At 39.3% G+C, this 27370-nt stretch overlaps 3 protein-coding genes across 8 annotated transcripts in view; 2 read left to right on the forward strand and 1 right to left on the reverse strand.

Annotated features, from left to right (window-relative positions):
- Nucleotides 1-830: 830 nt before the first annotated feature.
- On the reverse strand, nucleotides 831-12306 carry flcn (folliculin). The gene is made up of 12 exons (XM_007549997.2): nucleotides 12076-12306; nucleotides 11704-11910; nucleotides 11469-11615; nucleotides 10789-11010; nucleotides 10461-10627; nucleotides 10289-10380; nucleotides 5316-5473; nucleotides 5028-5141; nucleotides 3742-3865; nucleotides 3536-3658; nucleotides 2187-2289; nucleotides 831-1838 (listed from the first exon to the last, which is right to left on the reverse strand). Exons 2-12 carry the CDS (start codon nucleotides 11908-11910, stop codon nucleotides 1631-1633), a joined length of 1665 nt encoding a protein of 554 aa, XP_007550059.1. The 5' UTR covers nucleotides 12076-12306; the 3' UTR covers nucleotides 831-1630.
- Nucleotides 12307-12558: 252 nt separating this feature from the next.
- On the forward strand, nucleotides 12559-22467 carry leng9 (leukocyte receptor cluster (LRC) member 9). Of its 4 annotated transcripts, none has more exons than XM_007549999.2 (8): nucleotides 12559-12628; nucleotides 12745-12982; nucleotides 16505-16598; nucleotides 17824-17957; nucleotides 18070-18399; nucleotides 18963-19203; nucleotides 20204-20327; nucleotides 20407-22467. In XM_007549999.2, exons 2-8 carry the CDS (start codon nucleotides 12823-12825, stop codon nucleotides 21031-21033), a joined length of 1710 nt encoding a protein of 569 aa, XP_007550061.1. In that variant the 5' UTR covers nucleotides 12559-12628; nucleotides 12745-12822; the 3' UTR covers nucleotides 21034-22467. The 4 variants fall into 4 exon arrangements, with proteins under 4 accessions (XP_007550061.1, XP_007550062.1, XP_016525933.1 ...); XM_007550000.2 differs by having other exon boundaries at nucleotides 18073-18399; XM_016670447.1 differs by having other exon boundaries at nucleotides 12745-12973.
- Nucleotides 22468-23237: 770 nt separating this feature from the next.
- The window catches only part of ttyh1 (tweety family member 1), a 28368-nt gene continuing 24235 nt past the window's right edge, over nucleotides 23238-27370 (forward strand). The window contains exons 1-2 of one of the 3 annotated variants that reach the window (XM_016670446.1): nucleotides 23238-23874; nucleotides 24937-25003. The gene's annotated coding sequence lies outside the window, so the exon portion shown is untranslated. The remainder of the gene's footprint in view (nucleotides 23875-24936; nucleotides 25004-27370) is intronic. The other 2 variants (XM_007550001.2, XM_007550002.2) reach the window with 2 other exon arrangements.

Consider the following 27370-nt stretch of genomic DNA (forward strand, 5'->3'; position numbering starts at 1 on the left):
ATTTCAGCGACGTGTCATGAAGGAGGTTAATTACTACTGAAAGGAAGGAGGAAACAAGTTGTGTCTCTTTATCTTCTTTCCGACTGAAGGTCAAAGGAAAGTGGACCGCTTGCTCTGCTGAGGGGGAATGGAAACTACAGAGCAGCAGCAAAACCCGCCGTACACAGAAAAAAGCCCCGGTCCAAAACTCCCAGAGGCCTCATCAAGTGGAAACCTCTCGACCTTTACAATGCGCTACAATGACAGTTATAAATATTCAGCCATTGTGCCGTCTTCCTGCTTCATGCATCACTTGCATGTTGAGAAAATATGCAAGCAATTTGGAAATAATGTTTTTTTGGATCTAGCAGAGAGTCGGAGACCAAATCAAATCCAGATTTGAGTTATGAGAGGAGAAGCATAACACCAGAAGAGTTAGTCAACACGCTGCATCGAGAACGAAAGCGCCGGTCAATCCAGTATTTTTAAATTTCGTCTTGGAGCGGAGCATGAGCCCAAACTTGTTTCATTGCACAGGGTTTCTACACGTGTCAAAATCCAAGACTTCCTGGTTCCCTTTTGGCTAATATTGAGATATTAACAGAAAACATGACTGTGGGTTTATGGTCAATAAAAGGATTGGTAAGTGGATGGGTGGATGAACACAACATTTTGACAGCAGGACAGGAAATTAAGTCTGGCAACCCAAATCTTTTTCTCTTGTCTTTTTTTCCACACTTATCCAGACCAGGATCCATAGTCTTTCAGACTGTGCAGGAACCCTGGTTGCACAATCATCACATAGTTTCAGGTCAAGTAAAACCCAATGGAAAAAAGAAAAATCTACCCGGTTTAAACAGACCCGTATGTTGCCGGATTTTATTGACCGAAGTCTGTGGACCTCAGCAAAGCAAGAGACGCTTTGGATTTACACACACACACACACACACACAAAAAAAACAACAGAAAAAGCACAGAGGATCAGTGTGGGACTGGCTCGTTAAGGGGCCAAAAATGTGCAGATGCCGTAGTCCTAGTGCGAGAACTTGTTATGCAACCATTTTGTACAACTTTGAGCTGCAGAAAACCTTAAAAGTCTTGTCTTACACCACTTGAGACTTGCTGGCTGATGGCCAGTCAAACAAGTGAGTGGGAGCTGGAGGAGAAATACTCCTTCTGCACTTTCACTCCTTTTACTTCCCCACTTCACCACCAGATGGAGCCAATTTGGGAATAAAGTGCTTCAGAGTGAGTTTATTTCTTTAGGACGCATCTGTATTAATAAACAAAGTGGAAAAACTTTTAGTAATAAGTTAACCTTCTATAGGATGGAAGGTCCTATAGAAGAATTCCCTTTAACAAACCCCCACCCCCCACCAATGCTTTATCCAAAATTACTCCATGTATTAATCTGAGCAGGATAATCATCTGAGGCGAGTACACAATAGATTTCTCATTACTTAAAAAGACAATAATGGATGAGGAAAATCATTTCTGTCATCCATTCACAGTGCTCCTTCATTCAACACTGAATCCATACAGTTAACAAAACTACCCATGAAAAGACTCAGTCTTGCTTCGTTTAGCTTTAGATATTACTGCTGTCGCTTTTCTTTTCTTCACCACGTCCCTCCTCCTCCTCCTCTTTTTATCACTGGCTGGGGCTCCTCTCCCCTCCTCGCACAGCTGTCATTAAATGACTCTTGTAAGTTTTGCTCAGTCCAGTCATCCAGTACTTTAACAGCCTGACGTTGTCTTCCTCTCCAGGCCCCGTGGCGCCCAGAAGGGCCAGAACCTTCTGGGTGTCCTCCCTGCCCCGGCCGTCCACTTTGGAGAATTTAAACAGCACTTTGACTTTGCTGAAAGAGTGAAAACCTGCGGTGAGAACACTGAAATCTTGTTGACCTCACACTGCAAAAACAGAAAATCTTCCTGTTTTTAATCGAGTTTATACTGCAACTAACTTACTACTGAGCTTGTTTTAAGTAAATGGTTTCTTAAAATTGGTGAAAACTGAAATAATATGGCAGTGGATCTAGTACTTTTTCATCAATATTAAGGAATTATCGACTTAAAACTTGCTGAAAAGTTACTTGTAAGCTTATTCTGTCTTATTTCAAGTATACTAAGATATTGCACTAGAAACTGGACCAAAAATACTTGGTTAGATTTTGGGTTTGTGCCAAAAGTGTTGTTGTTTTGCTCACTTCATCCACTCCTCCTTCAGGCACAGCAGGCAGTGAGACACAACAGCCACAGACAAGTTCTCGTTAGACAGGGCCACCTCCAGTTTGTTCAGCAATGTTGGACCTGGAAAAAGAAACAGTAAAGGTTCAATAAATCTTAGTTTCACAACAAACCAGATTACCCAGGTTTGCCTCTGATGTGTGCCGTCTGAACAACTTGCTTACAGAACTATTCTGAATTCAAGCTGAGAAGTCTGGGGAGAGTCAGTGACCAGATAATTACTCTTTGAGGTGGAGCCAGATCCTTGAAGTTTATTTATGCTCTGAACAGTTTCATAACTTGCACAACAACCGCTGCTCTGGCTTAAATCACAACTAATGAGTAGCCTCACGTATCACACCGATTAGAGTCCAAAATGCAGTATTACAATTCATTTTAAGGCTCAAGTGAAAGGTACACCATATTTTCTATTATTTTCTAATATCTGTGAAAAAGTGCTAGTTTCACAGACAGATTAATTCATGTTTTAAGTTATTTTTCCCATGTTACAATTGTCTGTATTGTTTTATATCTAGTATTAAGATTTTACACTCTCTAGTAGAAATGCAGCACATAAGAACAATAAAATGTTGTGCTTGACTGGCCTTGACTGCTGAAAACCAAAACTAAAATCTAATCTTTCTTCCAAACACAATGCCTAATAGCTACCAGGTTACACACAAAAAAGTATTGTTTCAATCTATGCAGGATTCTGTTATTTATCTTGCAGAAATATAAGGATCAAGTTAAGTTGTTTTCTGCATATCAGGACTTTATTAAATGGTAATGAATACTATTTACCTCCCAGATCTCAGAACAGTATATTTATAACCTCTTTTCTGTAAATACAGTCATATTTAAAAAATAGAGGTTTTTAACCTCTGTAAAGGAGAATTTACTTTAATTTTTAATTTTAGTAAATTAGAAAAGCATTCTGATGAGGTTCGTTTGCCAAATTAAAACAACTTTTACGCAGATGATAAACATACTTTTTATTAAGTCCACATTTCCGTTTTAAAAATGTTTACTTATTGGTCTTATTTGTAATATTTTAACCTTAAACGTGTTTTCAGTAGCTACAAGCAGAAATTCATCACTCTGTGTGTAATTAACGACTATAATGTGTTTCACTTAGCGAATGTAGATACTGAAATAAATTTACTTTTACATATTTATAGAATATGGTTGTATAGACAGTCATAATATTATCAAACACTTTTATTAATAAAAGTGCTGCGTTTTGTCCGTTCTACAAGCAAACAAATCTAAACAATAAAAACAGTAAAATCAGATATTCTGACCTCTACCTGCTTACCACGCGCAGCCTCACCTCTGTCTGTCGGCTGTGTGTTGGCGCTGCTGATGGTGAACTGATAAAGTGCGGAGATTTCATCTTCGCCTGCAGCTGGACCCTGACAGGCCTTCAACGTGACGTCCACCAGCACTGAAAACTCTGCATGACAAATAGTGCAGATGTCACACATTCATCCCAACGTGGCCTGCAGGCAACTTTGAGATCAGGGGGTCGTTTTGTACCCGAGGAGCTGACGTGGGCCGGGATAGGAACGTCTGGGCTGAGACCCAGGAAGTTGCATTTGTAGGCCTCTTCGTACTGAGCGCTGTATGGGACGGAGCGCACGCAGCCCACTGGCAGCAACGACTAACAGGAGCACAAAGATTCACAGGGTAAGCTGTGTTGGATCAGAAAGAAGTGATGCACAAAGAAACCAACTGGTGATCAGAACTGGACCAGTGACATCCTGTCTACTTCAGATCAGTGAACCCATCGTCACCCATCAAGGCACCACCGAGTCGCTGACCACATCAGTCTTTGCTGAAAATGTTGTTACGATGTGAAGCAAACTCAAAGTTGGTCATTTTTAGCATCAGTGAGTTAAAAAAAATGAAGCAACAAGAAACACAATGATGTAAAAAAACAAATTCATGTCAATAGCTCATTCAGGCTGCAAGAGAGCGAGAGAGAGCAAGGCTTTCAGCTGATAACAGGAAGTCTGAGCATCTTGAAGCAAGGGATGCACCAAATATAACAAATTTACAGATATTTCAACAACAAAGTGTGGACTGTAGACAGCCAAGAACTGACTGGATTGCAAATAAGTGTTAACTAATTATTTAAGTATCATGCATACAGTCTCTCTATCACTTTATTTAGAGAAAGTTGTCATTTAATGGAGCACAAGTTTTAGGAGGTAAAAAGATGCTATGGTGGTTAACACAGAAATAAAAAGTAATTTATCTCAATGCCAATACAAAAGGCATCAGCCAGAAGCAAATTTTTCAATAAAATCTTATTGTTTAAATGGAAATAATGAATTTTATTTGGTATTAACAGCAGCTGGACAGGCTTCTCATTAGCTGATGCCAAAACAGAAAGGCACAAAAGCTTTTCAATTATTTATCTGAAGTCATATTGCATCATGGCATCCATTAAAGTGATCACATTTCACAAGCTCTCCTAATGCTATGCAGCCCTAAGTACGGCGACATTATTTCATCCTTTGGAGCTTTCAACCTTTGAGTGTAATGGAAGATGATGGGTTTATAAATGTGGAGATCTAAAAGTTTCTTGCTCAACTTCACAGATTCCCAACGTGCAAAGAGCCTGCTGGGAAATCTCAGAGATTAGTGTAATGATCTCTATTCTCCGTGGTGTTGAAATGTACAGTTAGTAAAGCTAGCAGTGATGCTAATGACAGTTTACTCAATATCCTCTTATTTGAATTCACTTAAATTCCAGGTATGCAATAAAAGAGGCATTTTATTGGACTCTATTTTAAGGTAAGGCTTGCTAGCTGAGTTACCTTTAGCACAGTAAATGCTGACTGGATGAGTCCGGGGTCTGCACTTCTCCATATGACCTGATTTCCCATGAGCACATGCCATGATAGCTGTCGAAAGTCATTCGCCCCGAGGACCTGCAGACAAAAACACAAACAGCAGCTCACAGACAGAGTGTAGTCCACGACAAACAAACATCTTTTATATATTATTGAACAAAAAGTTTCTCTATAACTTTCATTTCCAGCCATACAATCTCAGTGTTCAGTGATTATGCACAGCAGAATTATGTTTCCTTTAGATATGTTTACCTGTCTCAAGTGTCTCAGTGATTTAAATTTTGGACCGACTACATCGTCTGATTTTGAAGCTTCACACAGCAGACCCAGTTTGCTGTCGGGTTGGAGTAACTGTGACTCTGACCCGCCTCCTTCTGCTCCTTCCCAGCAACTCATTTCTTCTTCTTGTTCTTTGGAAGACAAACAATGACGTAAAGAAAACTTGACAACCTAATAACTAAAATAACTTGGGGAATTTTCACAGGAAATTATTGCAAAGGACACGTGGACAAGTTGGGATGCGTCTCTGCATTACTCCTCTTATTTTGCCTCCTCACTGTTCACCAAAAAGTTTCCTAATTACTTTTAATCATCGGCCAAACTGACGGTGCAGTTTAAGAGCACTGTGACACTGTGTGCTACAGTGTTTGTTTGTGTGTTGTACCCACGCAACTTTTACTCATATCTTTAAGACCACAATACCGTGAGGGACTTTCCGTCATTCAGGGGGCTTTCCATCTCTTTCTATATGGATGGCAACAAAACCTACCTGTGGCCAAGATACATCTATCGATCAACAGATTTACATATCTCACAAAGGCTTTCTCACCGTCATGAGGAAACTTCCATTAAATGACAGGTCACATATTTAAATAAAAATAAATAGACTTTACTGTGGATGAAAATCTGTCAACATATTTGCTTTTGATAAAGATATTTGCTTTTCACAAGTCAATATTAAAGTTCTTGCTATGATATGATTGCAGAAGTTGGCCTTCATTCAGTCCTAAGGTTTTTTTTCATGTGCATAAATAAAATATTAAAATGACTAGCTACAGATGTTTGTTTGCTTTGCTAGGAACACACTGGTTTCCACATTTTTATATTTTGAATCCCATCAAGGGAATCTATGCTGTTAGTTTGAATCTGGGATTTATTCAATACTAAAACCTATTTTGAGCAAACTAGGTTTTAGTTTATTCAAACCAGGTTTTGAATAAACTAGTACACATTTTTCAAATACACATTGAAAATTTTGTATTTGAACACATTTTTTGAGTTTCAGACTTAAATTGAATAAGATTTATTTAGCACAAAACATATGCCTTCATTGCTTGAATTTTTTTAAATAAATGTACAATGCAGAGGTTGACTTCCAATTTGGCATCAAATAGTTTTTCCACTGCTTTGTTTGACATTTTAACAAAAACAGACTCAGAATACGAACCACCGGTCAAATAAACTGACCAGAATTTCCAGGTCGATGCCGATCTTTTACTGACCTGTCCACTGCAATTTATTTTCTAAGGATGATAACAGAGAGAAATATATGGGCTGGAGGTCTTTTAATAGCACAGGAGATCTGAATCTAACAGCAAACTAAGGAAGTAAATAACCATCTCAATTTGCACTTCAAAGCGAGTGTCGTACCTTTATCAATTTTTTTATGAACTAAAAAAAGGTATCAGTGTACATGCTGTTGATGCATTTCTAGACTGGAAAAAGTAGAAATTCTTACTTTTGATGCATTTAATAAATAGGAGAAAATAGGTTTTCTGCTTCGAAGCCAATCAAGGGGAAATCAGATTTAGATCTCTGGCTGATTAATTGTGCTTTGCTATTTTTGAATGAGACTCCTTTAATCTGAAGGTTCTCAGCCAGAAACACAAAAATTAAAATGCTGAAGGTTAAATTCGAACTAATAAATAATGCTATCTAGATATACAGAAATTTAGATTTGTATCTTTAAAAAAAAAACCCACATAAAACAAACATTTTCAGTTCTCTTTATACTCTTTTTTTTAAGGTTTTGTTGGCTCTAGTGGCCTTTATTTGAAAGTAGTTTGACAGGAAAGAGGGCAACAAGAGAGGGAAGACATGCGGCAAATGTCACCAGGCCAGAAATTGAGCCTGTGACCACCGCCATGAGGACTTAGGCCTCAATACGTGAGTTGTGCTTTGCCCCTGCACCACCACAGCAGCCCTCTTTATACTCTTTTTAACACACCATTTACTAAAATCGATTCCAATTTACCAGACTAAGCTATCAAGCACATTCCAAACCGAAGGGTAAAAAGCAGATTTTTTTTTTCTGCATTTGGACAGGACCAGGAACAGCGTTACTTAAATTCGTGTAATAAAAAGAGCAGTTCATCAAAAAAACTGGCAGTTACTGTAAGACTAAGGAGTGATAACTTACTTCTCTGCGGTGAATCATGTTATGAAGGAAAATTCTTCCTGCTCCCCAGAGGCTTAACGTTTTTTGAGACAGGAATAAATAGGGCCTCTTGTTTTTTTTCAACCTGTTACTGCAACAACCCTCCACCCAAAAAAGCAATCGTGAAACTGACAGAGTTATTCAGTATTTACTGAACAGCTCAGTTCTGAGGGGATTAAGGAATGCTGACACATAGCAAACAGAAACTCAAACCCGCTGGTTAAAATCCAGGACAAGAATCCTAAAAGCTCTCTTTTATCCCCACTCAAGTCTTTAAGTCATTGTAAATGATGCAATTTTATGTGCAAAGATAAAAAAGAAACAATAAATTAATAGTTTTGTTATCTGTGGCCAGGAAGGAGTTCAGTGGATGCTTTGATCTGTAAAGCGATGGCAGGCCTGTTTGAGTTAGGATCACTTTTGTCATTTAATGAACTAATTGCTCTGACAGTAACAATCCCACCATTGCCCTTTTTTTCTTAATTTTTGAGGATTTTTCTAGGATTGGATCATAGTGAGGGAAGTATATTCTTCTTTGAAAAGAGTTGGGATGAGGACAACTACTGGATTTATCTAACATTACCAAATCCCAAACAAATAAATACAGAAAGAAAGAAAAAAATGAAAATGTATTGATTTAATAGGAAACAGAACAGCAATATGATTGGGTCTACAAACAGCTTCCAGAGAAGTGCAGGGCTCAGGGGTAAACATGTGGGCTGGTTGGGGGCGGGTGGGACTGGTTCAGCACAGAAACTCTGTGTGCAAATCTTCAGAAAGCATTGCTCAAGTCAATATAAAACTTTGCTGAATTTGGGGATTGGAGTCATTTACGGTCCAGAGATTTATTAAAATAGACTGAGGTTGTGCAGACACGTGTTCCATGAAGCAGCAGGACAGAAAAGCCAGTAAAATGCAAACATGATGCAGAAATAAATTTCTTTTTTTTCCCCACTTTCAACATCTGATATGACCTTGTGTTTTGGCAGGTTGTACCTGAATGCTGATTCTACACAAACAGTAACATTGTATTCACGGACATTTCAAGTTCATCAAAGTTTTGGAGCACAAAGTGTTATTTAATTGACATATACAGCACAATGATTAGTCTGTGTTTGCCTCTATATGTTATATTTCTAGCTTGAAAACCACTTTTATTTGTACCTTCAATGAGCACGAACCAAAGTTTTCCTTAAATCAGTGTTTCCCTACCCTGGTCCTCAAGGCACACTGCCCTGTATGGTTTCAGTATTTCCTTGCATCAGTCCAGCTGATTTCAATCAATGACTGATTAACAGGCGTTTGCTGAACTGCAATCAGTTGAATTTGGGCACTTTAAAGCAGGGAAACCTCTAAGACATGTAGGACAGTGGGCCTTGAGGACCAGGGTTGGGAAACACTGCCTTAAATAAGCCCGTTTCTTAAGGTTGCTGTAATAAACTGAACCTGACACTGTTGTCTAGGGTCGAGCAGGAAGGTATTTATTATATCTAAATCAGTCTGTATGACTGGACTTAATTAAAATGTTTCTATTGTGAAGGGCCTGGCGGTGACTCCTGCTCTGAACTGAAAAGAAAACATTACAATGTTTGGTTGGTAGTTTGGTTTGATATTTTTTCCACTCTACCAAAGCTTGAATCCAAACAAAGTAAGTTGTCTGTATACTGTTTACATGAGCAGGGTAGAAAAGTAACCTAGTGACTGCTAACTTCCTAATTTGAGATGCTAGAGAAAGTTCAGGAATGACTCCAGTTTCCTTCAGTAAAACAGCACTCCATTCTAAATCCAGCTAATGGAGCTAAACTCCATTCTCGTTGCTGCATACTGCTGGTCAGCAGTCTGAAACATTGCTCTCCAATAACAGAAAGTCAGATTCAGGTATTTATAAATATATCTGCCAGAGTTACAAATAACTCAGAGAGTCATGATGTGGTAATTACAGGAGTGCCACCTATCACGCTTTTGAAGGAAACTACAGTAATAACCAGCTGATATTATTATGTTACTAGAACCACAAAGTACATTTTAAAAGATCATAGAGCACCAAAATGATAAATAATTTTCAAATGTTTTTTTATAAATAAAGATCTCAAAAGCATGTTGAGCAGTTTTATTCAGCCCCCCAAATTATTGCTTTGCAAAACCACCTTTTAGGCTACTTCTATAGCAACTCAGCACATCTAGAGACTGAAATCTAGATTTAGGCCATTCTAATACATAAAAATATATTATGAACCATTTTACTGCAGCTCTGGATGTTCGCTTGGGGTTCTTGTCTTGCTGGACGGTGGATCTTAGCCCCAGTCTCAAATCTTTGCAGCCTTTAGCAGATTGTCTCTCACTGTGCATTTGTCCATTTGTGATCCTGAATTGCATAGAATTGACTATTAAGACAGTTGGTCTAAAAGCTGCACTGGACTCAGAGACTTTTCTGTAAATCTTTTTACCACTTAGTAAATCTTGACCAGAATAGGGCAAGCTCTGTTGAGAGAGGACAAGTTATCTGAGTGTCGTCATGGTTTTCTGGCTGCAGAGACGGCGTTCTGAGCGATCCAGTGAGTCAGATTTTATCAGGACTGTTTTCAGACTAGAAATAGGGAAACCAACTAAGACTGAGTAAACATGTGGCACTGACTGAGAGCACCTATCATTAAGAGAACAATGCCTTACCACATTATGCAATAGCTTATATCACATTTTTTTCTTCGTGATAAAGGTGAATGTAACAAATATTTGTGCTGCAGAAAGGCTAAAAGAAAACGTGCTTGGTTGAGAGGAAATGTTGTACCTGTTTGTCTCTCTATAAGAACCAGTGTGTCTTCAGTGGGGGCCCCCTCAAGAAGCTTCTCTGTTAGACGACTGCCGCTAGCTTTCAGCAACCTGGAAAAACAACGGAAAACACAGATCAGCATGACAAAAGGAAACTGTCTGTTGCAGTGAGGCGAAGTTTTTCAACTCACCAGCTAAAAGAGCAGTGCAGACTAGCCCAGAGGTTGGGGTGCTGGGTCAGTGAGGTTAGCGATCGAGCCGCATTCCCACTCCTCTGGTGTGGAAAAACTGCTGGGGAAAATACGCTGTTCATCCTCAAAGCTCTTTGGGGACAACCTCCTTGCTCAGTGTCAAACACCTGATGGGGAAAAGAGAAATATATGTGTGAGCAGAATGAGGATGATTTATCCTCATCCTCAAGATAAAAATAAAAAATAAAAAAATAAAAATAAAAACCTGAGTCAACAATGCTCACTGTCTTTAAAAAAATAATACTAAAAGCATACAGCATTCACCTACCTTTAAAGCTGTACTTTGCAGACTATGTATCGTGAGCTTGAGGTGACGTAGCAGGAAAGGCCAGGAGTTGATAAGGTAGATCCTGTCCATGGCCACCAAAACTATACTGTACCATCGCTGAAAACCCCGGGCCAGGCTGTCTTTGATAAAGAAGGTGTGTGAGAACACAAACCCATGCTGCTCATCGCCAAAAAAAATGGGCCCCTCACGGCCAGGACACACCTGAAAACAAAGGACAAAAACAAGCCCAAACAAATTTAAAATGAGACTGTTTAAAAAATAAAGAAAACAGAGAATCAAATTAAGTATCATGATTAAAAGTCTAATATCTAGCAGTATATCACATTTGCCCTGTTCAGATTAGCTGTGGGGCAGTTAATGGTGTCAAGATATATGAAAGTTTGAAGAAGTTATGTTTTCAAAGCCACAAACATTTCCCGTCATGTCAGTCCTACATTTTAAAGTGTTTTTAATTAGATGTCTCAGGAAGTGCTGGAGCGACCAGAGTTTTCTACAGCGCCATGGACTATAAGTAACTCAGCACTGCCCCTTCCCCACTTCTTGCTACATAATACTGGTGAGCAGGCTGAAAGAAGGCCAGCTTCTTTCAGCACTTTTTCTGAATATGTTTTGCAAGATAACTTCTACTTTAAAGTCTTTGTGGAGTGTTGTTAATTTACCTCACAGCTGAGACTGCGTACACAGGCCTGTCTGACCACACTGAAAAGCTGGGACTGCCTGGGATGCTGATGGCTCAAGAAGCGAATGCCTGTTTCATCGTCGATGCTCACAAAGCCAGGATGAGATGCAGGTAGAGATCGACAACCCTGTGAGGAGAGAAAAGGTGGCAATAAGTAACTTTGAAACAGACTACAGAATTTCATTCTCAAAACAACAGGCTTTCAGTCCACTCACCTCACACATCTCTCCTCTCTGTGTTGCTGAGCTATTGGCCCTCATAGTCAGACCTTCACCCTCTCGATCACCATCCCTGTCTCCTGGCAAGGGAGTCCCCATCTGAGACGAAGGGTCTGGGGATGGTGGGTGTAGCGCCTCGGTGCAGAACAGTGTTCGGGGGCCATGCAGCTCACAGAAATGACACAGAGCCACCAGCGCGTTCATCTGAGAGACATGTAATATATGTAGATAAACTATTGAATAAAAGTTTAGATGTCGTATAATTTACATCCTGTGGATCGCATTTGTTTCTAGCCAGTACGTGACTTTACAATTCTACGCTTATTTTAATACGTTGTCATAACAACAAGCTAAACCGGAGGGTCTTACCTTCAGCGCAAAGATTGGTACGAAAACACAGCTGCTTCACGTCTTCCGCTGCTTGTGTTTAAAAATATAAAGACGAAGAACTGTGAAAGTAAAAAATAAATTAATCTTCTAAAACATATTTAGCAAAAACTCATTATTGGACGAGAGTAAATGGATATTTGCACCACTTCCCCCGTTTCTGTTTACATGATGTTAGCAAACAGAGAAATCACATGACGTTGAGGCACGTCGCACGCGCTTTGCCGTCGCACGCTGACTCATTGCTGACTGCTCCGACTGTTGACGTCATATCACAACTTTTAAATAACCGTTCAGACAAAACTTTATTTTTTATTAAAAAAAAATATTAAAAATATGCTCTTAATTTTTTATTTTATTTTTTGCTTTTGTTGGTAATATTAAGCTTTCATTTGTACATTTAAATTCGCTTCGCCTACAGATATTTTTCAATAAAACTGCATTAACCATAATTCCATTCGAGGATTACAGACTGGGTCACTTTGGTGAACTTCATTTGGCTTCTTTTCTTTTTCAAAGATAAAGAAAATTGCATGTATATATATTTTTTTATATATATATATTTTTACTACCATGCAAATCTAAGTTAGCCGGATGGCTAACTTGGAGTACCGGATGGCTAACCCGGGACTTCCGTGTTTGTGTTTCCAGGTGTCCAGGTAGCAGAGACAGTTGATTTTACGCCAGTCTGTCAGTGAATCTCTACAGTGATATTTCTTTGATTTGGAAATGGCGTCAGACGGTCCAGAAGTTTCCTCGGACTCTATGAAGAACCAGAAGATCGGAGGTGAGAGCCTCTTGACGCCCACCTCCCTGACTGACTCACCGGATCTGATTGCTGTTGTGACCGAAACTGACCGGAGCAATGATACCCGGAAAGATACGGGAGGTAAATGTCTCAGTGTTATTCTATTGCTTCATGTCTTTGCTCATCACTTTTACAGATAGATTTGTTCTATTTACTCTAAAAGCCACAGTTAGTAAAGCAGAATCCCAGTTCACCTTTTGCACCTCATTCTTAGCTCTAAACCTGTGTTTGTTTTTTGTTTTGTAAGGTTTATGGCATGTTTACATGCAATAACTAATGTTAAAAGTTCTTCTTAATAACACAAACACGCTTTTATGGAGTAGAGAGAATGTTAAGGGACATGATTCTGAAAAACTAAGATATGAGCTGTGCCTTCAGGTCCTCTCCTAAATGTAGATGTTTTCTTAACACACATATTTTTAATGGTTTAGTAACTAATGTTTAGTTGAAGAGTCCCAATTCAAAACAGTTGACATTAATGTCAATCAGCATAAACACAGCAAAATTAAATATTTTTCTTTTCTAACAATCAGTGTATATTATTTAGTTTGATGTATATCAATGTATTCTGTTTGGTATCTCATTTTGTTGTATTTAAAATGCCAACAATGAAAAATACAAACAGAAAAAAAAGTGTGTTAAGTATGTCACAAGAATGAAAATGCAAAACCACTTTAATATTTAGTCAGATGCATTCTGATAAATTACCCTGGTAAAAAATACTAAGTATGAATAATGGAAGAGCAAGTATTAAAGATAGATTAGCACTGCATGTTGTTTAGAAAGCAAGTTTTCCCCAGTGTATTTTAAGCCTGGCGGACCACCAGGCTTTTCTTGTGCCCCCACCAGGTTAAGCATTACTTATTTATTTAAGTCTTTAAGTTTCTTAAGATTTTATAGTTGGTGTTCAGGTGTTAATCTTCCAATCTTTCAATAATTATCAAGTGATATTTTAAAATTTCCTGTTAACTTTAAACATTTTTTTAACTCAAAAACATGTCTGGCTGCTGGATGAATGACTGCCCTAGTGCTCAACCACCAGGCTTAATAAATTTTTTGGGAGGAACCTTGGAAAGCAAAGACGAAGTACAATGGTCATGTTTTTAAGAAAAAATGCCAAACATCAGACTGAAGCCAGAAACAGCTATTCAGGTGGAAATAATATCATTTTTTTCTAGTTTATTCAGTATCTTGATACACTATGTTCTACGTTAGCAATCAACCGAAAGCACAGACGTAAAATAAACACTTTTTATTTGTTCATTGAATGTCATTTCAGTATCAAAAGACTTGCCAACGTTATCGCATATGTCCCTAATATCATGGAGCCTAATATACATTATATATATTTTTAGTATACCAGCAGTACATGATCAGTAACCTAAATCTGTTTTTTACATTCAGATACATTCAGTACAGTATGTTCTTCCCTAACAAATACAAAACATAACTCATATAAGTTCCAGGACCTGCAAACGGGAGCGTTCAGTCATGTACATTTGTGGAAAAACAAATGTAAGAACCGATGATGAATCAATGTGTTGCCTGTAACTTAAACACATTTTATCAGTGTCGCATTTGAACAACTATTTTGATTAATTTCTAATAAATAGAGGTCAGACTAAGGGTAGAAATAACAGTGAAAAGTGTGATTCACCTTTGAACCAAACTGACTTATGGACTCTACACCTCCATTAAATGACTGGATGATGAGCATCCAGTCCTTCAAAACCACAAAATGGCGAGAAAATTTGGCAATATGTCTCAGAACCCATTTAAATAACGCAGGACATTGTTTGCTGAGGACTTGAATTGCCCCCTTATCTAGTAAGATTTTCTTCTCTCTTTAGCTTCATTTTGAAAAAAAAGTTTAATTAAATTTTGAGTCTTCAGATAAAATGCTTCATTTAACTTCACCTAATCTGAGTCCCACATTGCCCTCTTAATGGAGATTTAATTAGAAAAAACTGATTTCAATTTATCTTTATGCTTGCACACATATTGATAAGAGATATTTTATGAAAAAATCAGTTTATTACTGCGTATGACTGGATTTTGTGATTTTTAAATCACAAAGGATTAGAACTTTAATATTTAGTCAGATGCATGAAATTTTGTTTGTTGTTTTTTGTTATTCATAGTTTTAGTTCCCCTTTTACGTTTCGCTTCATGAACTAACTTCTTTGTAGAAACAGCATGTTTTACCAGAGTTGTTGTCTTTTTATGCAGAAAACTGTGCTATCAGAATCATAATAGAGGTATTTGGTAATCAACAGTTTTTGAATCTTTTTGATGAAAATTAATTGATTATATTTTTATTTTTTTAAATTAGGAGTGCACCGATTGCAGTTTTCTGGCCGATCGGTGATTACCAGTCTTTTAAAATCCTGACCTGCCGATGCCGATTTTTCTTGCTAAATATTGCAAGAAAGTTGCTGAGTTAATAACAGTGGGGTGATTATTATTGAGTGCAAATGTGCAGAGATGACCTGGTGGGCCGGTCTACCAGTCAAACCTTGATCACTGGAGGAAAAAGAGGACAGTGGTTGATTTTTAGACCTTTGCTGATCAAGCATGTATCGGCTGATCACTGATCTCTCAAAATTAAGGAAATCGGCACTGATAAATCAGCTGGCTAATAAATCGGTGCAGTGCACCCTTATTTTTAAATACGACTTTAAAATATTGCTTTGAGATGTTTCCTTTCCACTTATAGCAGCAACTAAGGCAGTTATGGAAACAAACCCTTCAAGGTTTCTTGCGCTCTCCCAGAGCAGTTTCAGTTCTGGTAAGCTATATTATCATGTGTCTCTGGACCCTCACACACTGACAGAGGCAGCTGAATTCATGGAGTAGTGTGGTGTAAGTTTCTGACTTCCTGACAGAATGTTCTGCTGGATCAGTTCCTGGCTTCAGCAAATGACTCAAAACTCAAGACTCTCACTCCCAGTGGAGGAGAGAGATTTCACTGTCTGCTTCAACATCTGCATCTATCACTTTTAATCCAAGTAAAACTTCTAAGGAACAGAAAAAAATGCACTTCCTGTAAGTTATCGCGCCTGGATTCGGGTCAGGTGGTTTTGTGCCAGCTGGAGTCATCTCAGTTCTCACAAGAAAGACATTACAGCTATAGTTTAGGTATTTGGGCTGAGTTACATTCAGTTCTGTCCAAAAATAGAAAAACAGGAAGTGTGGTGTGAACTCTTGGATGACTTTTCAGTCATCTGGATTAAATCATTACCACCTGTTACAGGGTTTGTAGTGTTACTGTGTTGGAGGGAAAATATAATATCCGGAGTTGTGCTTTTTATTGTAAACATTAGACTAACAAATAATTAATGATCAGTAGTGGTGGTTTTTAACATGTCTGCACTTACAGTTTGCCTGCCAACATACATTCATCTTCATTGTGTTCATACAGAAACAAAGTCGGTCAGTGTGTTTACGTAAGAAGCCACAGAAACACCAGACATGACTGCATGTGTTGTTGAGCAGATTTCTCTTTCTGTTGATGACATATTAAAGACAACATTCCTTAGACTTTCATTCAGATTTTACTACACGTCTTCACTCTGTCTTCCTTATTGTTGTTCTAATTTGTAGAGTCTTCAGAGCAGAACAAGGATGGATTAAAAGTGTGCCAGTTTTTCCAGAGGGGAAAGTGTCACTTCGGAGGAAGATGTCGTTTATCACACAGGTTTGCCCAAATCCACTTGCCTCTCATAATTAACAAGAAGGAGGTCTCTTACTCTCTGTTTGCACTTTTTCACTATGTCATAGTATATAGGTTTGCTGTTTATATAGGTTCAGTTAGAGATTCAGAGACCAGACAGCTGGTTACTGGATTCAGATGATTTCCAGCGTAATCAGCTCTGGCCGAACTCAAACAAATAAATTATTCCCAACATTAAACACACCATATAAGAACCACAGTCTGGGAAAAGAGAAAAGAGGGAGTCAGAGTCTTGAGTTTTGAGTCAGCTATTTTCAATGTCCGCAGTGATTTAAGTCAGGAAGGAAAACTATGTAAGAAACTATTTAACATGAAATGTGTCCAAACATGTGTGCCGTTCTTTCAGGCTGTGAGGAAGGAACAGAGCAAATCTTTAACAACAAGGCTAAAAGTATTACCGAAAAGTTTAACTGGGTTTAGAAATGTTGGCAGTCTTTTGGAAATGACAGAATAATGATAAAAATCTTCATTCTCTGTTTACACACAATGAGACACTTTGCTTCTGCTAAAAACGCTAATCTAATATGAAATGCTAAAGTTTTGCAGTTTTGCCGCAGCTGATCTCTCCTGATCTAAAAGAATATAAATGAGAAGAAGAAAGGCTACAAAAAATACTAAAAGGATGTCGTCTTATGTTTTAAGCGAGGGAGAAAAGTAATTAATTAAAATGGTAACCAGCAGGTCAGAAAGAAGGAAATCACATCTTTTCTTTCCCTCCAGCACAGAGGGAGAAGAAGAAAAGGCTCCATGTAATTTTCTGTTTTGTGAATGAGTAGACCGTTCAAACAAACTTATTTTCCTTTTAGATAAATATTTTTTTTTTTACAATTTCCAGTTTTATTTTGTTCTCATTTTTAAGGCGAAAATCCCTGTGAACTCAGTGTTCCTGTGCATTTTCCTGTTATTTTCCCTTCTAGTTTATTTCGTATGTTTTTATGTTGGATTTGATTGGGAAATTTTGATATTAATCTGCATTTAGATGCAAATAATTCATGACGTATTATGTATTCTTCTTATTATTATTACTAATTGTGAATCTTTAGATTTTTCTTTAATTTCATGTAAGCTTTTGCATCCTAAGTAACATCTGTTTCAGATTAAGGTAGGGCTCCCGTCTTTTTAACTTGTCATGATTTGTGACCATACTTTTACCTTTCCCTCCCTCCTCTATTGCTCTCATTTATTTCAGTGACCCATCACCGCATGAGTCAGCGGTTCTGTCCCCTGACATGGATGACAAACAGGATGAAGAAAAGATGGAAAAGCACAAGAAGAAAAAAGGCGCTGTGAGCAAAGTGGCGAAGCCGAAAGACGAGGGGACAGGTCAGTCTTTATTTATTCATCTGGTTGTTTCACGATTAATCTGAAGAGACTTTTATGTGTTTATCTCTCTCTTTGTTCTCTGTCTGAATGGAAACGATTGAATTCTCTCCAGCAGATGTGAACAAAAAGCCTCGCATGCGCACGGCAGATGAGGTTATCTCTCGTATCTTGTGGGACACATCAGTGGACGCTTCAGAGTTTGTGGTGGGTTATGTGGATCGCTTCCTCGGCGTGCTGGAGCGCCCTTTCTGTGACTTCAACTGGGACACCAACCCGTGTGACTGCGACTACACCACAGAGCTGGCTCTGCCCAGACACCGGATCCAGTACTTCGCCTACAGAGGGCACCGCGTCTGGGACCGCCACAGCAGAACTGACAGGGTCTTTGGCTCCACCGGTCAATCTCTGGCTCCACCGTTTGGAAAGGAGGAGGAAGTAAAGGGTGAGTCAGATGATTTCAAACATTTCCATTAATTATCATCATTTTCCTCTTGCAGAGTTTGAAAACACATTTCATAATAAAATATTACATCAGGCCAACAGAAGATTATATTACAGTACAGAAATGTGAGCTTAATTTAAAGATATTTAATATGTGCCTAAAGGTTGTTATTTTCAAAAGCTGCTTTTAATCTTACAAACAGGCTTCGCTGGAGTCCACATTCTGATTTACTGAAAGATTTGATTAAGTTGTTCACAGATTCAATCAGACTGAGCTTAAACTATTCTGGAAAGAAGCATTACAGGTAGAAAACTGCTTTAGAAATACACTAACACTTGCAGTATAAGTGGTTTTACAAAGTATTCACTCTGAATACAAATACCTACCACAACGTTTAGATTTTTTTTTCCTGTAAAACATTTACAGAATTGTATTATACACAGTTATGCACTGCTTTGTATATTTGCAGTTGTAACACAGCAAAATGAGGAAAAGCTCAAGTGGTACGAATACTCCTGTACATCTGTACAATTTCTCAAACTAAAAATTATCCTTTGTTTCAGATGGAAGCAGAGTAAAGGATCCAGAGCAGCAACAAGACGGTGGTTGTGAAACAACAGAGGAGCAGACAGGTGCTGTGGGTGGTCGGGAGGAAGACTGCGCTCGTACCAAAAACAGACATGAGGAGGAAGAGGAGCTGAATGAGATGAATCACACCTTTGCCCCCACACATTGTGGAGGAAACACTTCTCAGGAACAGCAGGACTCTCGTGGATTATGTGTTGAAGAGGAGGTTGCAAATAGGTCTGGTGTTTATTCTTGCTGCAGGTTTTATCTTTAACTCATTGCAGACAAAATGCCCTGTGTGGGGAAAAAAAACCCACATTTGAATAAAATGTGTGTTTTAAATACATCAGTTTGGATAAAATGCTCAGAAGTGCACAACGCAAAGCCTCTTTGAGGATTCATATCAGAGCCTTCAGGATTGAATGAGTTATAGATGCTGTTTTAAAGGGGACCTATTCAGCAAAATTCACATTTTCTACTTCCATTTATGTCCCAACTGGAAGAGTAAAGGTACTTACAAAACGCTTAAAAAAATAACACAGAGCCATTTTTGGCAGTAACTTTATATTTTTTTGGTGTCTGAAAAATGAGCCGTTTCAAAAGCCTTCTGAATGTGGCGTCACAGATCAGCAGGCTCCGCTCCTCACCTGGCATCCCCCAACAAAGCTCAGCCCATTACCTAGCAACTCCAGTGAAGCCCACTCTGTTACCTAGCAACCCAAGCTGAGCTCCAGCACGTTTGGTCAGCTGCTACCTTTACCGCTGTATGTGCTATGCAATGGCTGCTGGAAAAGACAAGTGTTTTCTTGTTGACTTACCATCCAGAAACCTCTTGCTGCTTTCTTGTTGGTTGTGCAGGAGGCTCCACTTCTGCTTTTTAAAGATGTACGATTGTAAAATTGTGCAACTGTTTGCAGCCATTTTTCACGTACAAGAGTAAATGTAGAGTTGGGGGCGTAACCAGCAGTAAATTTGGTTTTAAAGTGACAAGACGCCTTAAAACTGTTCATTCTGAAAGGAGCTAAAATATTCAGAACTGAGCAGACTAATATCTCATTATCTAAGAATGATTTTTTATTTTGTTTTGCAAACTATATAGACTGATATAGTCACAAACTTTCCTGAAGCAGGTGAATGAATCATTAGATTTCAGACAATGTTATTGTTTTGTTTTAATAAAGTAAGTCATTTTTATTCTGCCATATGTATTTATTTTCCTTTCCTGGTTCCTATTTAGACTCCAATCATCAACTGAGAAAAATTCCTCATGTCAAGAAAATGACCAGGATGTAAGTGAGGACGGAGAGGAGAAGCATTTTGAAGACTGGGAGGAGACCTTGGACGGTCATGAAGACATACAGGTGTGGACGGAAACCCTTCGTCTGACGGACCCCGTCGTCGTTAGTTTTTATTTATCTCCACTTTGATGCTCCTCCTTAGGATCCAGCACCGAAGCAGGCAGAAGAGAAATGTGGCGGGCGTCCTCCTAAGAAAAAACCCACTCACTTCATCACCTTCCGGGCCAACACGCCCACGATCCTGTCCTGCTTCCAGCAGCTGCAGGAGGAGCTCACCGCCCTACTCCCCTCCTCTGCTCCTCACTGGCAGGCCGCCTCCAAGCTGCACGTCACCCTGTGCCTCCTGGTGCTGCGCGGCCCGGCCGAGGTGGCGGCCGCCGCGGAGATCCTCCGCCGGTTCGCCCAGCTGGACCGCAACCCGCCCGTGGCCGTGACCTTCCCGGTGAAGCTGAAGCACTTCAACGGCAAGGTGCTGTACCTGAGCCCCCAGCCTCAGCTGCTCCTCCACCAGCTGAACTCCGGCCTGCAGGAGGCCTACAGGAAGGAGGGCTGGTTGCACCGGAGCTCCTACAACCCGCGGTACCACCTCACGCTGGCTAAGGTAGACGACGCAGAGGGGGAAAGGATTTTTGACGGCGTGTGGGACCTGAAGGTGGGGAAGGGGTTGAATTTTGGCCGGCAGCCAGTCAACACCTTACACCTTTGTACCGTTAGGGGCGCCGAGGTGAACGGTTTTTATGACATCATCTGCACCGTAGCTCTTCGATAATGAAGAAGTATCTCTCATCACCTGCACTATTCTACATACAGCTTTTAAATAGTGCTGTGAATCACTAAACAGCACATGACTTGGTGCAATAGGATATGTTTACTTCTTATATTTATTGCTTCAGTAAAACTGATGCTAAGGCAATGTTTTTGGTATTTATCGAAGCATTAAGTCATAAATTCAAAGGGATGCAGTTCTCTCACATAGATTATGCTTTACTATTTTTCATATTTGCCTTAATTTTACACACTTTGATATATTCTGATCCCCTTCATTTAGTGAACCAACAGTGTCCCTTGGACATAAGAAATACTTTTGTAAAGACTGCCATAAGAATTTTATATATCAGTGTTTTCGTATTCATTAATGTGAGTCCTCACCATACAGAACCGATTTCTGTTGTGTTGAACGTATTTCAATGCAACATATTGGGAAAATAAATAAAACCAAATCAAACTGTAATGATGGTATAAAACCACAGATTGTTTTATCTAGTTTCAAGGCATGAAAATTACCCCCAAAACATGAAACCTGGTCATTTTTTCTTTTACAATTTGCATGAGCACATTCAATAATGCACAAAAATAAAATAAGTTTATTGGTAGTTTAAGTTTAATTAGTCACAAAAGCTAAATTACTGAAGCAAATGCAGCTCATCTGAACTTTCTGTAAGCCTTTTGTTTACAGAAATTCACAGAAGCATTTGAATTATAGCAGAAATTAATTGTTAAAAGATCTATTTGTTTTCTTAGGATAAAACAGTCATTCAAAGTTTCAAGTTGCTAGAAATTCCCATCTGACTTTAAGGATGAAGCTGCTTGGATTAGACAATCAAGCATAAAGAAGAATTTACTTGAAATAATAATAGTAATACTTCATTTATATTGTGTGAGAGTTCGTTTTTAGCTGTATGACTGTGGCTTTTTATCAGATTTTCTATCAGATTTTTACAGAATTGCATTGATTAAAGCTGATTAGATCAATAAAATCTAAAAACTCCAGAAAACAATCAGTAGACGATCATTTATCTACATAATCTGGGCTCTCTCTAAATTGAAATTAGCCGTTTTTTATTTCATCTGACATTTTCTGAAGTTGATGGATCTAATTTCCTACTGGTTTGAACTTTGGCCTGTTTTTTATTTTTTTTTTTTTACATTTTGTCATCATTCACAATATTTGTACTGTTTTTTTGTTTTTTTTTAAACACTTGTGATAAATAAATGGTTGTTAAAGGTGCAGAAACTTTTATCGTCTCGATATTGTAAAGCTGTAAGGGTTCATTAGGCTCGTTCTCTGCTGCCTCTCATGATTAATTTGATCATGAATATTGAATGTACTGTGTTTCACAAGAGTGATCACTCTGTATTCTCCTACCAATTATTGCGACTGCTAGTTTGCTTTTACAATTAAACTATAAGCAGATGATTTAAAGAGCTGTGAGTGGTGATTTTTCTCTCGTCGCTGATGTGACGGATGCTCGCTCCCTAAGCCGAGGATAATGAATCTGTTTGTTTTCTTCCCCGTTTTCCTTCCAGATGCATACCCACATATACACTATCCAAAAGCTGAGTGAGTGTGTGAGTATGCTCCCTGCTTCTCTGCTGTTTGCTCCCTTTGCTTGCATTATCTCCCCTCCCCCACTCCCTCTCAGTGACACAGAAAAGCCGACGCCCCCTCCCTCTCCTCTCCTCTCCTCTCTCGTGCCTCTGCCCCCTTTTCTCCAGTGAAAGGCAAACACTTTTTATTGCTGCAGTTCACCTCCATGTCTTTCCTGCATTCTTCTCGCTCCAGTCCCTGAGAGGACATCTCTCTGAGCGTGCTCTCATCACATCAGTCACGTCGCTACACGTCCTCCGCCGCCTCCCCCGTCTCTAAATCGGTGTTGATGCTGTCCTGCAGCCTCCACTGGAAACTGCCTTCGCCTACAAATCCACTGCATGCTGCTTTGCCCCTTTCTGTTCATTGTTACTTGCTCCATCTCTCTCACCCTCCCTCCTCTTTTCTCTCAGCATCCCTCCATGGGAACCCGCATTTTTATTCTCCTCAGGTTTTCCTGTTCTCTGCATCCCTCGCCCCCTCCTCTTCCTCATCCCCAAATTCATCTCTGTGTGCCTCTTCGTGATTCTCCCTCTGCTTTTACCCCTTCAGCTTTCACATAAGCACATTTTTAATGTAAGATGTGAGTGGTGTGCTGAAGCTTCCACAATCATTTTCCAGTCAGTACATTTTTACAGTTCGCCTTGGTAACCTGGACTGGATTCACTCTGGTGGTCTGGGCAGAGATTGGCTGGTCGGATGGGCGAGCTTTTATATGTTCAGTGGGGGTTGGCGGTGGAAAGGGAGCGAGTGAGGGGTTAGACCCCACTAATCCGCGTTAACAGATTAATTATCTCGGAGCAACATCGTGTCAGGGCAGCGTTTTGAACTCGCTTGGGCGTTCAGCAACGAAGGGCTACAATGCAACGATAAAGAGTCCCTCAGGGGTGTCTCCTCAATCCTAATCCCTCCCTCTCTCTCTCTTTCTCTCGTTCGCTAACCCCTGCTCGCCGAGAGCTCCTCGCCCATCCATCAACACAAGCACCTCTCCACTGTCACCAGACAACCACACAGATATTGATCATTTAATATTTCAGCAGCTGTTACAGTTACCACCCTCGTTTTTCATCCCGTCTTCACGTTGGCATGTCTCTGAGCCGTTTCTTTGAGGATGATCAGTTTTCAAGAGCGTCCAGCGTTGACGACAGGCACTATAGCTCTCTGAGCGGGTAAATATTTCACGGACACCGGCAACGAGAGAGAAGACAGAAGGAGATAGAAATCTCCCAGCAGCCGACTGAGGTAAGAAACCGATCCCCCTCTTGTCGCCATGTTTTAATTGCTGCTGTTGCTGTGGGGATTAATCATCACTGGGATGAAACATTAGACGATGTAGATGTGCATCTCGCACAGAAAAAGCAATGCAGTTTTGTTGCACTTTTTTTTTTTTTTTTGGCTAATTGATCAGTCTTTCTGGGACCATTTTCCTTTTCAGTTGTGGGTGGTTCATAAATCTAATAGAAGCAGCCACTAATTGACATTTACAGAAGACCCAGTTATGTTGATAACGCTGGGCATGGTTTGATTGCGTCCTGTTTTTTTTTTTCTACAAATTGAGGTTTGCCATAAGTCATTTGATTTTGGTCAATTAGGGAGGACACATTTTGTACCCTATCCCTTTCAACTTCACGTCCTGCTGGACACTTCCCCTACGGCTCTGGTCAGCGGCACTTTAAGGGGTTTCACGTTTTGGATTTAAAGCTTTTTACATGACGTCTCATAAATGAAGCTGTGAGACAAACTGCTGGGGAATGTAATCGAAACTGATTTCACGAGGCAGAATGAAACATGCATCACCTCGGCTGCAGATGCGCGTTATTTATATCGTCTGATTCAGTGCGTCGGTCTTGGTGAAGGAGGTGGGGGGGGGGAAAAAAGGTGCCAATGATTTTTCATGCACTAAAGATGATTCTAAGTTCAGTTGACAGGCAAAGCTTCAGCCCCGTCCCCATTAGCTGCCTCACAAAATGGCCCTTTTTCTTTACATCATGGAGTCTCAGTATGCAAAGAGTTGTGTGTGAGCTTCAAGCACAAACAAGACAACAGATTATATTCTTTTTTTAAATCCTTCAAGCTCCTCCTGAGGTTGGAACCAGTGGGTTTATTCCATCTCTCTGCTTGTGTTTCCCATTGTTGTCCCCTTTGACTCGCTTCATTTATTTGTCTACAGTTATGCAACAGTAACAGGCATTATAAGAAGAAGCTGGCGAGAGATATCACGTCTCCTTGAGGTTTCCTATCTGTGACAGCTGCTGAGTGAACCCCCTGCTCCACGACGCGTTAAATATCCTCCATTTTTTTTAGGTTTGGAGGAGAATCTCAACCTTGACTTTCACGTGAAGTGTCATAAATCTTCAACTCTTCAGTCACGTTAATGTGCGAAAGAAGATGGAGGCTAAAGAATTGTTTTATGAACTTCCTGAAGATCTTAATTTAAGGATCTACTTTGTGTTGCATCTTCTTGTTCTTACATTAAAATGCGGAGCGTTGCATTTTTTTCCTCAACAGGTGAAGGGATTTTTCTTTCATTTTTGCATTCAGTCGTTCATTTTTCTTTTGGATTTTTGTTGTAAAAATAAGCTTCTACTAAAAATAAACACAAAACTCCACCTCAGATGAAAGATTTATTTTACATTTATTACATTTAATGACTTCTTCGCACCGCATACGTACTGGTATATTTATTACAAATTCTTGTTTGTAATAAGAACACATAAGATCAAGCAGCACACTTTCACAGTTATCAAACATTAGCAGCACTATTGAGGTCATAAAACAATAAAAACAAGGCTGAGGTTACAGGGTAGGATAAATATTTTAGCTGAAATGTGTGCAGGTATCAGACAGTACCTTCTTTAGAATATCTCTAAAAGTTTGTATTGATATAAAGATGCTCATCTTTAATATTTATGAGATGCAGTTTCACAATTAGATCCAAGAAGATTGGGACATGTCATGATCTTCCACTAAAGGAAGGCAAACAACCAAATGCAAAAAAAAAAGACAGAAATAAACAGTTCTGGTTGGATGATAATTCAGCACCACTGACATGAAGACTTGAATGAAATTCAGGAAAAGCCTCCAGATCTCATCAAATTTATCATATTTGCTGTTTTTATTGGAATTAATCTTTTCTGCACTGAGGAAGAAAAAAAAAACAAAAAGTAAAGGTTCACATTCTAGGCTTCATTCAGGGTGTGAAAAACCTTCTAAGTATGTCATGAAGCAGAAAATGTCCAAAGCAAATGGATTGGTTGCTTTTTCACAGCCACACCTGTTACTGCAGGAATCCAAACATTTGTACCATTTGGTTGGGGGTTAGCCCCAGTCTGAACAGGTGAGCAACTTTAAATTACCTTCAAGAGTTGTCAGTCCAGCACGCTGGATTTACAAAGAAAAGCACTAAATTTAAAACGTCTAAAACCAAGAGGTTCATGTCTTAATCCCACAGATTCTTTTGTCAAAAGGCTGGAGTTGTTCAGCACGTCTGGGCTGCAGACAGAGTTTTGGGAAGAGTCTGCTTTGTGGACAGCTACTCACATGATGTTCTTTGGTTCTGTCTGAAAATCAATCAGTTTAAAGTGGATTACACTGGCTCAATGACAAACATGAAAATGGACTCTGAGGTAAGATAAGTGGATCAATAACGCGAGTCTTTAAAAGTCAGAAACTGTGAGAACAGAAGTGCTTTAGGGAGGGTTAGATCACATCAATAACTGGTCTGTTACTGAAGTTAAAGTGAGACTTCTTGTTTGTTTTTTTTTATCTGTTGAGAGTGCTGTGCTATTTGGGACTGAAAGGACTTTACCCCATTCTGGCATATTGCATTGCGGACTGGTTTATTTTTTTTTTTTATTTTTATTTTTTTAAAAGAGCTGCTTGAATCTATTATCCTTCAATCACCTTATATATCTGATTTTTATGTATTTATTTTAGTCTTTAAAATACCAGAATTTGGACACAGCTTTATATTTTGTGCGATGACATCATTTTTATTAAATCAGTTCTGATCGGTTACTCAGCTCACTGACTTTTAATAAAATACTTTTCTACTCTTTCTTGAGCAATTTCTTGGACATTTCATAAAAATCTGTTGAAGTGGTGTTGCTCTTACTTGAGTACAGCTTTTGGGTTCTCTAACCAGCTCCGCTTTGTGAAGGCTATTGTCAAGTCCAAGAAACCAGTTTGAGATGATCTGAGGTTTTTGACAAAGTGTGTTTTCCTGCTGGAGGTACTCTGTGGTCACAAAGAGACGTACATAATACTTAGGGAGGCTGTGGCATTTAAGTGAAGCTCACTTGGTACTGAGGGGATCAAAGTGTGCGAAGAAAACCTCCAACACTGCCGCACTGCCTGCCAGCAGCCCGAACCAGTCAGACAGGGCAGGATGGAGCCACACTTTGAGTTCCTCCCTTTGTGGTTTTCTGCTGCTGTAGCCGATCTGCTGCTGTGCACACAGAGATGATTGGCGCAGTCATTTCATTTTCATCTAACATCCAAACAATTGCTCCACACTGGATATAATTTTTATTCCACACCATTCTCTGCAAGCCTTCATCGCATCTTGACGGCTATAAATAAATCAAGTTGCTGCTACTTCAATTTGTTTTTGTTTTTTGTTTTTACAAGCAACTGGATTGAACAGATATAGCCATTAAGGTGACCAGCGCCGCTCCGTCCTTGCTTTTAGATGAGCATCATAGATACTGCGTAAGGTTTAGGATTTTCCAAATCCACG

Source organism: Poecilia formosa, unplaced genomic scaffold (genome assembly GCF_000485575.1).
Source record: "Poecilia formosa unplaced genomic scaffold, Poecilia_formosa-5.1.2 Scaffold34, whole genome shotgun sequence".
In the NCBI taxonomy this organism is placed as follows: Eukaryota; Metazoa; Chordata; class Actinopteri; order Cyprinodontiformes; family Poeciliidae; genus Poecilia; species Poecilia formosa.